The 13,272-nt window shown below is 33.6% G+C and overlaps 1 protein-coding gene across 1 annotated transcript in view; it reads right to left on the minus strand.

Moving 5' to 3' along the window:
- Positions 1–409: 409 nt before the first annotated feature.
- LOC150107417 (gamma-aminobutyric acid receptor subunit alpha-6-like) overlaps positions 410–13,272 on the minus strand; it is a 72,287-nt gene continuing 59,424 nt past the window's right edge. Inside the window, exons 7-9 of the mRNA XM_090391837.1 lie at positions 6,240–6,392; positions 3,363–3,604; positions 410–739 (exon numbers count right to left, since the gene is read on the minus strand). Of these exons, the coding sequence (XP_090247963.1) occupies positions 410–739; positions 3,363–3,604; positions 6,240–6,392 (725 nt within the window). The remainder of the gene's footprint in view (positions 740–3,362; positions 3,605–6,239; positions 6,393–13,272) is intronic.

Raw genomic sequence — 13,272 nt, forward strand, 5'->3', positions numbered from 1 at the left:
TGGCGTTGTTATTCACCAAATCAAGAAGGATGAAGTATACAAACCATGGTCCGATGTATTTGCCTGCAAATGTTAAATATTCAGTAACTTTTTAATAGGTAAATGTCATGTTTTGTAAGAAAAATCTAAGTTTCTACCATTGTAGAAGTCTAATATTTCAACTGTAGTTCCAGTTCTTGGCACTGGAAATTCAGAGTTCTATCACCCAAGATAGCATAGTAATAAAAAACTTGAATTCCATCGTCACATATGAGAATGGTATATTAGAGAAGTCGTTGCAGTATCTACAGTGGCAACGAGTCTCTCGCTGTATTTTTTTAAATCATCAATATGTGGCCATTCCGTCAAAAATGTACAGTAATATAAATACAGTGTTATTGCAGGAGAGATTTCCATGAATGGTGATTTTCTATAGTGGTGTTGGATCTACTGGAATTTCATCGTCTATTATGTACAAATATAACGTCCAGTAGAGTATATTGAGAGCTGTAAAAGTTACTGGAAACACTATTCTTGAATATTCATCAATTTTTCCTCCTCTTTCCAGCATAGAGAAACTCAACACATCCGCATCTGCGAAATCTCCAAACTCTCTGTATCTTTTACGACATTTTCTTCTAAATCGTGTTCTAAATCTCTTCGTGTACCTCATAAATTTTGATTTTTCATCAATCTCTTCGATTTTTACTTTTACATTGGTGTTATCAATGCAGGGTGTTTCCTGGTTCAGCTCGCCATCCTGAAATCATAAAAAAAAACATCCATGAGAAAATTTTCTAATACTTTTTTGATACAAAAAAAATATTAGAAATAAATGATGATAGAAATATCAAAAGTTCCTAAACGTTCTACTGAAATTTATTTTCATATTATACAATTATCTGTTTTCCTTTGATGTATACTCACCAAATAAACACGACAATAAAAATAGCCTTTTACTTATGTTAAAAAAAAAGGAAAGTAGAACACTCTAAGAGCCTTTGTGAGTTGTGTCGTTAAAGAAAAGAGATTGTGGTTCGATGACTTGCTCTTAGTCATGTTATTTGCGTGTAGACTCTCCACTACTGACCTCACAAGAGCCAATAACAACTGTGATTGTAACTGTATCGTATGGTGTCTACCAATGCCCTGATTGGTACTGACTCTTTAGTTCAATCACTAAACTACTGTTGTAGAGGTTTTGTCTGGTCGAAGATGTTTACGATAAAAATAGAGAATAACACACATAACACAGCAGAAAAATCACAGATATAGACTGACAAACACGTATGCACAACAAATCATGTAGAACCGTAGAAATTTCGGTAGAGAAACTTTGACATTTCTTTAACAATTGGAAATAAGCATAACGCCAAACATTTCTCTTTCTGATTTGTGCAATATTTCAGTCATGAATGTGTGTGTGTGTGTGTGTGTGTGTGTGTGTGTGTGTGTGTGTGTGTGTGTGTGTGTGTGTGTGTGTGTGTGTGTGTGTGTGTGTGTGTGTGTGTGTGTGTGTGTGTGTGTGTGTGTGTGTGTGTGTGTGTGTGTGTGTGTGTGTGTGTGTGTGTGTGTGTGTGTGTGTGTGCTACGTAACTTAAAAAAATAGAAATCATAAAGTGACTTTAGTTGCAGAGAAAACTAGCAAAACCAGCAATGTCGATTGCTCACGTGCAGGACCTCAAATACAGCAGCTGTGTTTTGATTGGCTGTCTACTGACTTTCGAGCGATAAAAGATAAGCAGCGATTACTCTCATCAAGATAAAGTACCGTCATTAAAATTGCTTGAAATCTAACCTTATTTTTGAAGATGTAATAGAAGTTGTTTCCGTTAGGGAATTTTTGGAATATGTGGTGAATGCCATTTCTGTCACTAGTTGACAAAACGTTAGAAAAACTCTGTAGGAGGAAATCATATAAAATAAGTTATTTGCATGATGTGATTAGCATTCCAGTTAGTAACTTTTACACTGCATATTCAACGAAGTAAGAACATTAAGTGTTTATAGTGTTGAGTAAGAGATGATGCTGTCCGTAAATTTTGTTATAGGTTTATATTTATTGCTTTCTTTTTTTAAATACTTTCGATAATAGAAATCATAGTGATACAAATTCAGCTGCTGAAGAGTCATAAAAATATAATGTTTTTTTAAGGAATTCGCACCGACATCATTGCAATCAAGAGACGTGTATCTTTCTGTGTGCTCCACAGAATTTGTACTGATATTGCCAGTTAGTTGAAGTTTGCTATCATGTGATCTTTTACTCTGATGCTTGATATAGCTGTTAACTGCATGTGTTTATCTTCCCGGTTTACATGTTATGTGAGATGAAAACTCCCTTCATGGAGGGAGAACCCCCCCTTCCCCCATCACACGCGTATGAAATCCGATAACTCACGGGATAATTTAGTTTAAAAGACCAATGTTGGTCCTTCGGTCCTGGAAGGTTCCGAATCCAGATCTTTCCAAGTGAAAAGAATAGGTTGTGGTTGAGATACGGATGCCCTATTTTGATATAAAGAATATTTTAATTTAACTCTCTCTCTCTCTCTCTCTCCCTCTCTCGCTCTTTCTCTCTCTCTCTCTCTCTCTATATATATATATTGTATATATATATATATATATATATATATATATATATATATATATATATATATATATATATATATATATATATATATATATATATATATATATATATATATATATATATATATATATATATATATATATATATATATATATATATATATATATATATATATATATATATATATATATATATATATATATATATATATATATATATTGTGTATATATATGGTCCTCACACGACATGAAATTGTGAAGCTATCGCTGATTTTGAGACATCCATGCACGCTGCGATAAGAATGACAGCGAACTCACTACTCCTCACCTTGTTTATGCATTAACAACGCTTTACAAAACCGCTTCTGAATGCTTTTAGTTTCTTTTCTTACTTTCTTCCTTCCTTTCAAAAAAGCTCTGAAATTAATATCTCATATTCTTAATGCTTTCATGGTTAATTTGTTAAATCATATAATTTGTTATCTCAGCTAGCGACTGCGCCTTTAATATTTCCTTTTAACGCGAAAATGCCAGGTGTAGGCAAGGCTTGGTTTATTTAAAAATACCAGTTTTTATAAGCATCTTTTCAATTCTGACTGTACAATATTTGATACCTTATTTATACAGAGTGCCGAATTCCAGTTCAAAAGTTGAACACTATTACATCACATTAATAAGATACAGAATATATAGTGTTTATTTTATTATGTTTACATTTAAATTTTATCATTCAGTTATTTATACAAAAATTAAAGAAAAATATTAAAAAATACATATTCTACAGTTCTTACTTTTATATCGTTGCCGTCTTCTTCTTTTTCTTCCATCCTTTTTCTTTGATCGATTCTCTTTTGAATGGCATGAGCATCCTGCCGATCAACAAAATTCACACAGGCATATTCTACCATTGCAGCAAACACAAAAGTAAAACACATGATGACGAACCAGTCGAGTGCAGTAGCATATGTTACACGGGGTAAAGCAGCTCTTCCTCCAAACCCCATCGTTACTAATGTTAGTACTGTGGTAGCCCCTGTAAACAAGTACATTATAGTTACATGAGTATAAAACACAAATACGTTTTGATAATATTTACATACTTTCAAAACGAAATCGATATTTTATCAAGATATGTGACAAGACAGTAATTCTTCGAGATGATACTATAACAAGATAAGAGATTTTTTGAGATCAAGATCTACATTAAGATAAGTAACTTTTCATGATCAACATATTTCAAAATCGAGATGTAGAGCAACATAAATACCTTTTGAAGATCAACATATTATTTTAAAATCGAAAATGATATTATAAGGTAATTTACCTAATTTCAAGCTCAAGATCCTCAACATGATAGGTGACTATTTTAGAATTAACGGTATTTTATTTCAGAATCAATACTTTTAACTTATTCCAAAATTAAATAGATTGATAACTTATTTCAGAAACAATACTTCAAACTTATTTCAGAATCAATACTTTCTTATTTCAAGATCAACCCCCAGTAATCTTTCAAAAATCACAGAGGAAAAGATGATGATGTGCCTCACGAGACGTGATTTTCCTACTTCTTGTACATGTTGGAGAAGCCTTCTTAAAATGACTTTTAATTAACTGCTTATAATTAATAATAGTTAAAAGAGCTTATACTTTAATTATTAATAGCATAATACGTCACTTTCAACATCTCCATTACATAAACTATAAAAATATTGTGACGCCGAAAGGAGGTAAAAACATTTTTCGATTACATTTTAATTTTAAGAACCTTTTTTGACAGCTATATTTCACTCAGTTACCTTGTAGAGGTCTCAATTATCTGCTCTGAATCGAAGCCACTAAAAACGGCAATGACTCTAGATATCCTTATCAAGTGTACGGACGTTAACAGCTGCGGCTGACGACGGATAACTCATCACCAACAGCTGCTAAACTTCCCCCTTGAACGTCCATTTTGAACTCGGGAAAACAGTAGGAAAAACGAAGAAAGTAGAGCGACCGCTTTAGTTTATTATCTTCTTGAATATTGAACAACGTCCTTTGGCACCAACAGAATGACGCAACAGAAAATAACGAATAAAGACACCCACCAGCAACTCACAGTGGAAACTTAACAAACAAGGGCTAAATTAAATATTTATTGCACTCAGTACATAAGGAAATAAAAACAGAATTTGAATTTGGAACTTTATGTAAGCATCTTTCCCTTAATGAATTAGGAATTCTCGAAGATATAGCGTTTTTGTTTGATGAAAGGAATGTTTTAAGGATTACGTTTAGAAATGAGATTTCATGGAAAGGATACAAGTTTCGTTCATTAACTTGTTAAGTCCCATATATATATATATATCATTGTAGGTAAAAGACGTACTTTATTGCTAATATTTCTCCACTAACACTGAGACATTTTTAAGAATAAAGCAATAAAATCTGATAACAAACAAACTAAGAATTAAAAAAAAACATTATGATTATCATCACCTTCCCTTCAATGTGTCAAGCTCAGGGGCTAAATACTTTGTCTTCATAAAAACGTTTAATATTAAGATAGAGCTTGTTAATCCTAACTAGTGCACCATGCGCGTTCTCTGTCTGTCTCATGTCTTGATGGATGAAACACAGAAACCGAAGGTTCTGGGAGGGAAAAAAACCTTAATCCTACGGAGGTTTTATTAAAGAAATGAATAAGAATGGAAATACTCAAGCTGTTATCGAAGTGTCTTGACTGCACACAGACGGTATGTTCAACTGTGGCCTGATTGATACTGTTCTCAAAAGAGGATGATAGTCTCCTAGACCTTTGATACGTTCTTTTCATCTCGCCAAATTTCTTTAAATCAATTTTCCGTTCTATTTTGAAAATCAGCAGTATGCTTTAATAACCTTTAATTCAAAATGTTTATAAGCAATTCATATAAAAAGGTAATTTTTTTACGCAAATAATAATCAATTATGTTTACCACCCCGTAAACAAGAACAAAATTAGCTGCCTAGGGCGCAAGTAGTAAAAAAGTACTCGTTTTCTCATCATAGAAAACAAGGAAACCAGATAGGAGAATACACACAATTTACGAAAAAATATATTTATGCATACGAAACCACTTTATCCTAAAATTATGGTTAGACAAGCCGATCTTGGTAAGTCGCCTGAAAGGCATCTATGGCGAATTATTAGTGTGGACAAAGAGCAATAATTTTCATAGTTTAAAATATTTTAGGTTCAGGCTTACTTTTTTTTTCTTGTTATAGTACTCTTTTTATCTTAAAACGATTTGAAGTGATATTACTTATCCCTATATAATATTTACTATTAATATATCATTTTCGTCCTTTTTTGTTTTATAAATATAAACAAAAATCTTAAACCTATTGTTGTGGCAAATGGATCGCATCATTTTACAAAATACCATTATGAAACGCATCTTTTTATAATTTTCTACGATTATCTTCTTGTCTATAATATGATCACAGTCATCTTCTTGTCTGTGATCACATTACAGTCATTCTAACCTTGAGAATGCCTCAATACCTGGAAGAGAAATACCGGCAGTGAAGTACTTCCTTTGCTTATTACTCTGTAATAATCTATTAAACCATCCAAACAACAGAAACGATAATAAAAAATCCAGATATATTTAATATACAAAATTAAATATTAAAATACTAACCTACTGCTACCCGACCTGCGGCATCATTTCGATTAATCCAAAATGAAACCCAAGATGCTCCCACGATCATGGCACACGGAGCATAGATTTGAAGAATGAAATAACCTCTTCTTCTTCTAAGAATAAAGCGAACCAAAAGGGAGGAGCCTGCACCTGAAATAAAAAGAAGGTTCAGCTTTGCTTTTTTTGTAAAACTCCTAATATTATTACTGAAAAAATTCTAGAATCTTCCTAAATAAGTATTGAAATTATAACTGAAGAAAGATTATAGAATTCTCCTAAACAGGATGACCGCCCAGCAAAAACGTTTGTAGCAACTTATGCAGGAAAAAGGTATTAAATAAAAAAAAAACAGTACTAGATTTTTATGTAACATTTTATATAAATAATGTAACATTAAAATTTCAGTTATTTAATATGCTCTGTACATATATACAAGGGTTACAACTCACAAGAAAAACTGGCAGTATTTATTCATTATTTGTAACAGATTTTGCTAAATTAATTAACTCTTCGGAAAGAGTAAGGTCTGTAGCTGATGAATGTTTCAATTTTTCTTTTGTCAAAAGGAGTCCATTCATCAAGGGAGTTTGGAGTTGATTTCTTATTTTATTTTTATTTATTTTCACCGCTGAAAATATTCTTTCAGTTGCTGCTGATGCATGAGGGAGTCACAGTACAGCTTTAACTAATATTGTTAAATTAGGAAACATTTTTTCTCCTACCACAGTTTTTATTTCAAAAACTTTATTCCAAAAAACCATGGATTCTTGACCTTTTTTGCAATGCTTCTACAGTCTTCAATAGTTGCCATTCTCTATCGAGGTCTTCATAACTATTTTCTTCAATAACATTAGGAATATTTACAGCAAGTGTCATTATACTGTAAAAACAGTCTCTGATTTGCACATTTCAGGATTCAGCATCACTAAGCTTTTTAATACAGGATCTTTGAAATTTATTCGTTTGAAAACGTGGCTACAGAACTCAACATAGAAGGACAAATATTTCTCCTTGAAGTGTCTTATGTCTCTTTCTGGAACTTCACTCTTATCTAAACTCATCAGAAGGGCTTCCACTCTCGCCCCTAGATATACATTTTCTATGTCTAAAAACTGACCATTTGTCAGCTGGATTTATCATTTCAATTGATGTATTTGTAACATACCGAGATTTCATGAAATATTTCATGATCATTTTCATTTTATCTCCTACTGATGAAATTAGAAGATGAAAACGATATTCAGTGCTTTCGTAATCTAAATTTAGATTTACTACTGTTGCTAGGATAAATGCCAAGAAGAGAAAATATGCCTTAATTAAGGGATTTTGTAGTGCATTTAAAACTGATTTGGCTTGCTCAATTCCATCTTCTACTGCGTTCAAGATAAACTATGAAACCAAAGCATTCCATTGTTCTACTATTGTTTGCACAACATTATGCATTGAGAGCCAACGAGATTTACTCAACCTCAGCACATTATGTAGTTTTAAGTTTGATAGTTCCCGAATTTGTTTAAATTCTGTTAATCTTTTCGGTTTCCTTTGTATGAAACTGTAAATATATGCACGTAGTTCTAATGAATTTGGTAGTTTCTTACATGCTTCAGCTGCACCTAAATTAAAGCTTTGACACATGCATCTGGCGATATATAAATGTTCATTTAATGATTTCAGGCGAGTCTGAATGCCAGATTGCTGTCCCATCATAACTAAAGCATTATCAGCAACAAAGCCTAATAAGTTTGCAAGAGGGCACCTTCAGCTTGTTTAATAATTCTTTTAGAGCTTCAAACAAAGCTGAACTTGTTTCGTCACTAGCATCAATGATATTTAAAAACGAATCCTCTGCTAATTTTGTGGAATCATCATAGTTACGAACCACAACTGCTAGAGATTTATTTGCTGTAATGTCAGTTGACTCATCAATAATTAAAGAAAAATAAGTATTTTGAAGGTTTTTAGATTTCATTGAGTGAATCTATAGACAAAACATTTCTTATAAGACAGTTAGGGCGAGCCTGAATGCCAAAATGTACAGTTAAGGCGAGTTATTATATTTAGTGCCTCCATACTGTATTTTCTTAGCAATTTCACTATCAGGGGCAATTGTTTTCAATAGAGTTGGAAGAGTATCCATAAGCCTCAAAGGCAGATTGTGTTCTGCAACATATGCACATAATCTTAATTCTGTCTCTTTAATTTGTTTTTCCGACTGGTATTTGGAACTGGATTTAAACAACAACATTATACCTGGTGTGCTTCTTTTAGATTATACATTCTGCTTGTGTTTTGGAGTGTTTGCATGACGAATCATTACACTTTTGCTTCCATTAATGCTTTTATCACAAAATTTACGATAAGCAGTTTGTCCTTTACTTTTACCTGAATTGATCCATGATTTAAGAATGGGATCCTCCAACCAGTCTTCTTTGAATTTTTGCTTATATGATTTTTTGATCTTTTTTAGAAGAACCTTGTAAACCTGAATCTGAATTGAAATCATAACTAGCATCACTTTCTCTTTTATCTGAATTACCTGTGTCAGAAGTGATTTCTTGTGAGTGGGAAGGGCCGACATTCAGATCTTCACTTTTATAGCTTGTTTATGTACTTTCCTAACTGATGCAGTGCACTTTTCCCCCCTGAGATTTAGAATCAAAGTTAAATTTAGAAAGCTTTTCTTGCCACTTCTCCATGTGTAAAGAGAAAATCTAAATAACAATATTTTTGATGAAGAAGTGAACACGTTTTTTTAATAAAAACACTGGACTTCAAAATCCACTGTACTAAACTGACACCTACGACTACTTCAACTCAAACTGCGACTGCGAGCGATGAATTGAAATTCGTACAACATCGATTGTATCTCATTGGTGAAGTTTGAAATTTTTTTAAACATCTGACAGTTCAAATATCCCGACATTTCCATTGTTGTGTGTAACGACGAAAAAGCAGAAGCTTTCGACGCCCTGGAGTTACGATGCAGCTCTAACTGCACGCATGAGGACTTACTATTCATTGCAAAAATTCACCGGCACGTTCGTTGCGCACTACGCTACTCCAGAGCTGTGAAAATATATCTCGTACTTCCCCTAAGGAAGTATATTCTGTTATCAGGAAACTTGATAACAAAAAGGCCCAGGACCTGATGAGATTTCCAACAAAGTAATAAAAGCGCTCCCCCATGAAGCTATCATGCATGCAGTAGCCAAAGTTAATGCAATGCTAAGGTTTAGTTACTTCCCCACTCGTTGGAAACTGTCAGACATAATCCTTTCACAAACCTGGGAAAGCACTTCAGCTCCCTCAGAACTTCAGACCCATCAGCCTCCTATCATGACTGGGAAAAATAATCCTTAACATCTGCAAGAGGCGACAAACAAAACCAACCTTTTCTCTAAAAAGCAATTCGGACAGGTCAAAGCACAATTCAACAGGTCCAAAGGCCTCATTTACAAATAACTGCTAATTTTCCATTATATCTCTCTAAGCTCATTGATTCTTACCTGAAAAACTGGAAATTCCAAATTAAATTGCGTGGGCTCCGATGTGCTACAAGAAGAATCACAGCAGGTATCCCACAAGGCTCTTTGCTATCCCTACTTTTCAACATCTATATTGCGGATGTCCCATACACAGAATCAACCACAATGGCTTTCTATGCGGACGACATGGCAATTATGACCAGATCACTCAGGTCGCACATAGCAACGCAGCGATTGCAAAACGCAGCAACAAACCTTGAAAAATCGTTCAGGAAATGGAGAATAGACGTCATTGCTGACAAAAGCTATGCCATACTTTTTACAAGAGAAAAATCGCAACACGGGGTAATTTAAATGTTCAATGTTGCTATCCCATGGCAAACCAAAGTCAAATACCTAGGGATACAACTAGACAGTTGCCTCAGCTTTAATCTCCCACATTTTATATACCTGCAATAAAACCAATTCAGCAATTGCTGAGCGCTAATCCTCTCATCAACTGGAGAAGCCAAGTTAGCACCGAGAACAAGCTGTGCATCTATAAAACAATCATCAGACCCACTTTAACCTATGGATCACCTGCTTGGGGTCACACTTCCTCCAGTAATATAAAAAAAAACTGCAAGTTCTACAATACAAATGCCTCCGAATGATCTTTGATGCCCCGTGGTTTGTCAGAAATGTTCTCCTCCATCGAGATGCAGCCATATCTGTACATATCTGTACAAATATCTGTACGTTACTTCGTGATATTGCCTCCAAATGCTTTGTACAAGCTGTTCTTCATCCAAACCAACTAGTTCAAGAGTCATCCAATTACATCGAAATCGACAGATGGAAACACAAGCTCCCGAAGGCAACTCTACTCGTCGGTACACGCGATATCACACAACCCTCGATAAATTTTCCTCTACATAATCAACTTCTAAGCGATGAAAGGATAAAAATCCACTGGAATGTCATCCATCTTGTCATAACATTTAACAGTGTTGTGTGCTAGGTTTTAAACGTGGAACAAACGTTTTACACAATGGGATCCAAATTACGCTGTGCATCAATAAAAGGTGGTTTCTCGTATTAAAATATTTAATTTTCCCACTTGTTTTCATTGTTGTGATGATCTTATAACGCGCGAGAAGTGTTTGAATAGCGAAGAATATATTTTCTTTGGCTACTGTGAGTCAGATTGCGTGAGTATGGGATCGGGGGGGGGGGGAAGAGATCGTTAGCAAACAGTGAGAGGGGGAGGAAAAAAGAGAAATCATGCTTGTGTCCATGAACGTGACACATATGGGGAGGTGGGATAAGAGAAAAATATTAAACTCATGTCTAACTCTCATGTTGTTGTTATTATTGTTCGGAAGGAAGAAAGTACTAGATCTAGTACGAAAGCACTAGATGTGGTCATCCTGTTTTTAAATAAGTATTGAAAATTTAGACAACTATTGCCACTATGTCCCAACAGTTGGGACATCAACACCGAAACCCGTTAATGTTGAATTCTTGTATTTGTCATAAATGAACTCTTTTTAGGTGTTTAAGAAATAATACTTGAAAGAAGAGATTTAATAAAAATAATTTGTCATTTTGCAAATATTACTGGAGAATATTATGAATAAATCACTATTTAATAGTAAAGTTATTAAATTTTAAATTAAAAAATTTCAAAATTGATCAGAGTGCTATGAGCATACAGCTTTAGTTGGGTGTGTTGCCTTGGTATCGTACTGCTTACATTTGATTCTTAACAGAAACAATATACGCAAATTTATGCATGAAACACAATTATATAAATACATATTGTTGATGAATATTTTTATTTTATTTTAATTTTTATTGAGCTCTCCCTAATTTAAATATTTTGCAACATTTTGTATTAGATGAAATTTTTTAAGATGGATTTTTTTTTGAACTTTAGCTTATTGAAGCAACTGATTTTCTGCATTTATATTTCGCACTGAAATGAAGATTTATGCTTTAAACAAACCAGAAAGTAATTTTGTATAGTATATAAACTGAGTGTGTTTTTCTGGCTTTTGCCTGTTTTGTGTGATGAAAGTTCATGAGAGATGGAACCATCCACCTCCGGAACTTTCCACTTCCACCCGACCAAAGAAAGAAAAAGTTTTTTTAAAAAATAAACTACTATTATTTAAAAAAATCAATTAATCCTATGTAGTTCCCTTAATATTCCTTACTTTTAAGGGGGGTAATGAGATAAAATCGACATAGAGTTAGCCAATTTTTTTCTCCCGTTTCATAGTAGGGAAGTTCTTCAGGAGTGAAGAAAATCAAGGTTGTTGGAATATTCTAATCTAGTCTAAAGGTTACTTTGGAATAAAGCAGAGCTTCTTACTTATTAATAGGACAAACCTGGAACAACTGGCGTTCATCTTTTGTGACCAGAATAGCCTTTTACATCATTCAGCTATTAAGAACGAAATATCAGGGCCCTTTACTTTACCGAATCTTTGATGTTAATTATCTCAATAACCGACATCCATATCGACGCGATCTCTACTTCGAAGCAAAGACATTCAGTGCACAATAATGAGCTGCAAGGAATGATTCGCATAAAACTTCTATGAAGTGCCCCGAAGTTGTTCCCACCGTAAACAATGGTGGGAACAATTATTGGCTCCGATTGTTTGACTGCTTATTTCTGACAGAATAATTCAGCATACCAAATTCAGTCATGATATTGTGAATATTTTTTTTTTCAGCGGTTTGTTTCTTCGGTTGTTTCTACAGATGAAGAACATAGCCTTGTTTGTATTTTATGGATGATTTTCTCCACTTCATTAGTTTTTTAATCACTGAAATTTGATAGGAGGTAATCCGTTTTGTCTCCGTACAAATTTGACTATTTTTGCTTCTTTCAAATGTACTATATGGTGGGATAAGATTCATTTCTTACATCGTAGAATATAATAAACTCCGAGGATAGAAATTAATTTATTAAAATATAAATCATTCGATAAATTATTTATATCTAAAATATTTTCCAAATAGATGAGATTCTCGGAGTGTGTGTGTGTGTGTGTGTGTGTGTGTGTGTGTGTGTGTGTGTGTGTGTGTGTGTGTGTGTGTGTGTGTGTGTGTGTGTTTAAATTATATTTTAAAATTTAAATTTTAAAAATTGGCTTTAATTGCGTGAAAGCAAAATTTTAAAATGCAATGAAAATTTTGCAAATAATAATAATACCAAACATTCTTGTTAGTTCTTCAGATAATTAAAATGGGAACTTTTTCTCAAGATCAGTAAGTGTACATCAAGTCATTAACAATTAAAATATAAGTTAGATTCCTTTTGTCGCCAAGACTCTTTATTTATCTCTAAAGGAAGGAAACTAACTGTCAGTTATATTGAGAAAGTCGGAAATGGCCTGCAAATCTAAAGTGCAGGATGAACACACACACACACACACACACACACACACACACACACACACACACACACACACACACACACACACACACACACACACACACACACACACACACACACACACACACACACACACACACACACACACACACACACA

Source organism: Typopeltis vanoorti, chromosome 4 (assembly GCF_054136105.1).
Source record: "Typopeltis vanoorti isolate ZY-2024b chromosome 4, IOZ_Tvanoo_1.0, whole genome shotgun sequence".
In the NCBI taxonomy this organism is placed as follows: domain Eukaryota; kingdom Metazoa; phylum Arthropoda; class Arachnida; order Uropygi; family Thelyphonidae; genus Typopeltis; species Typopeltis vanoorti.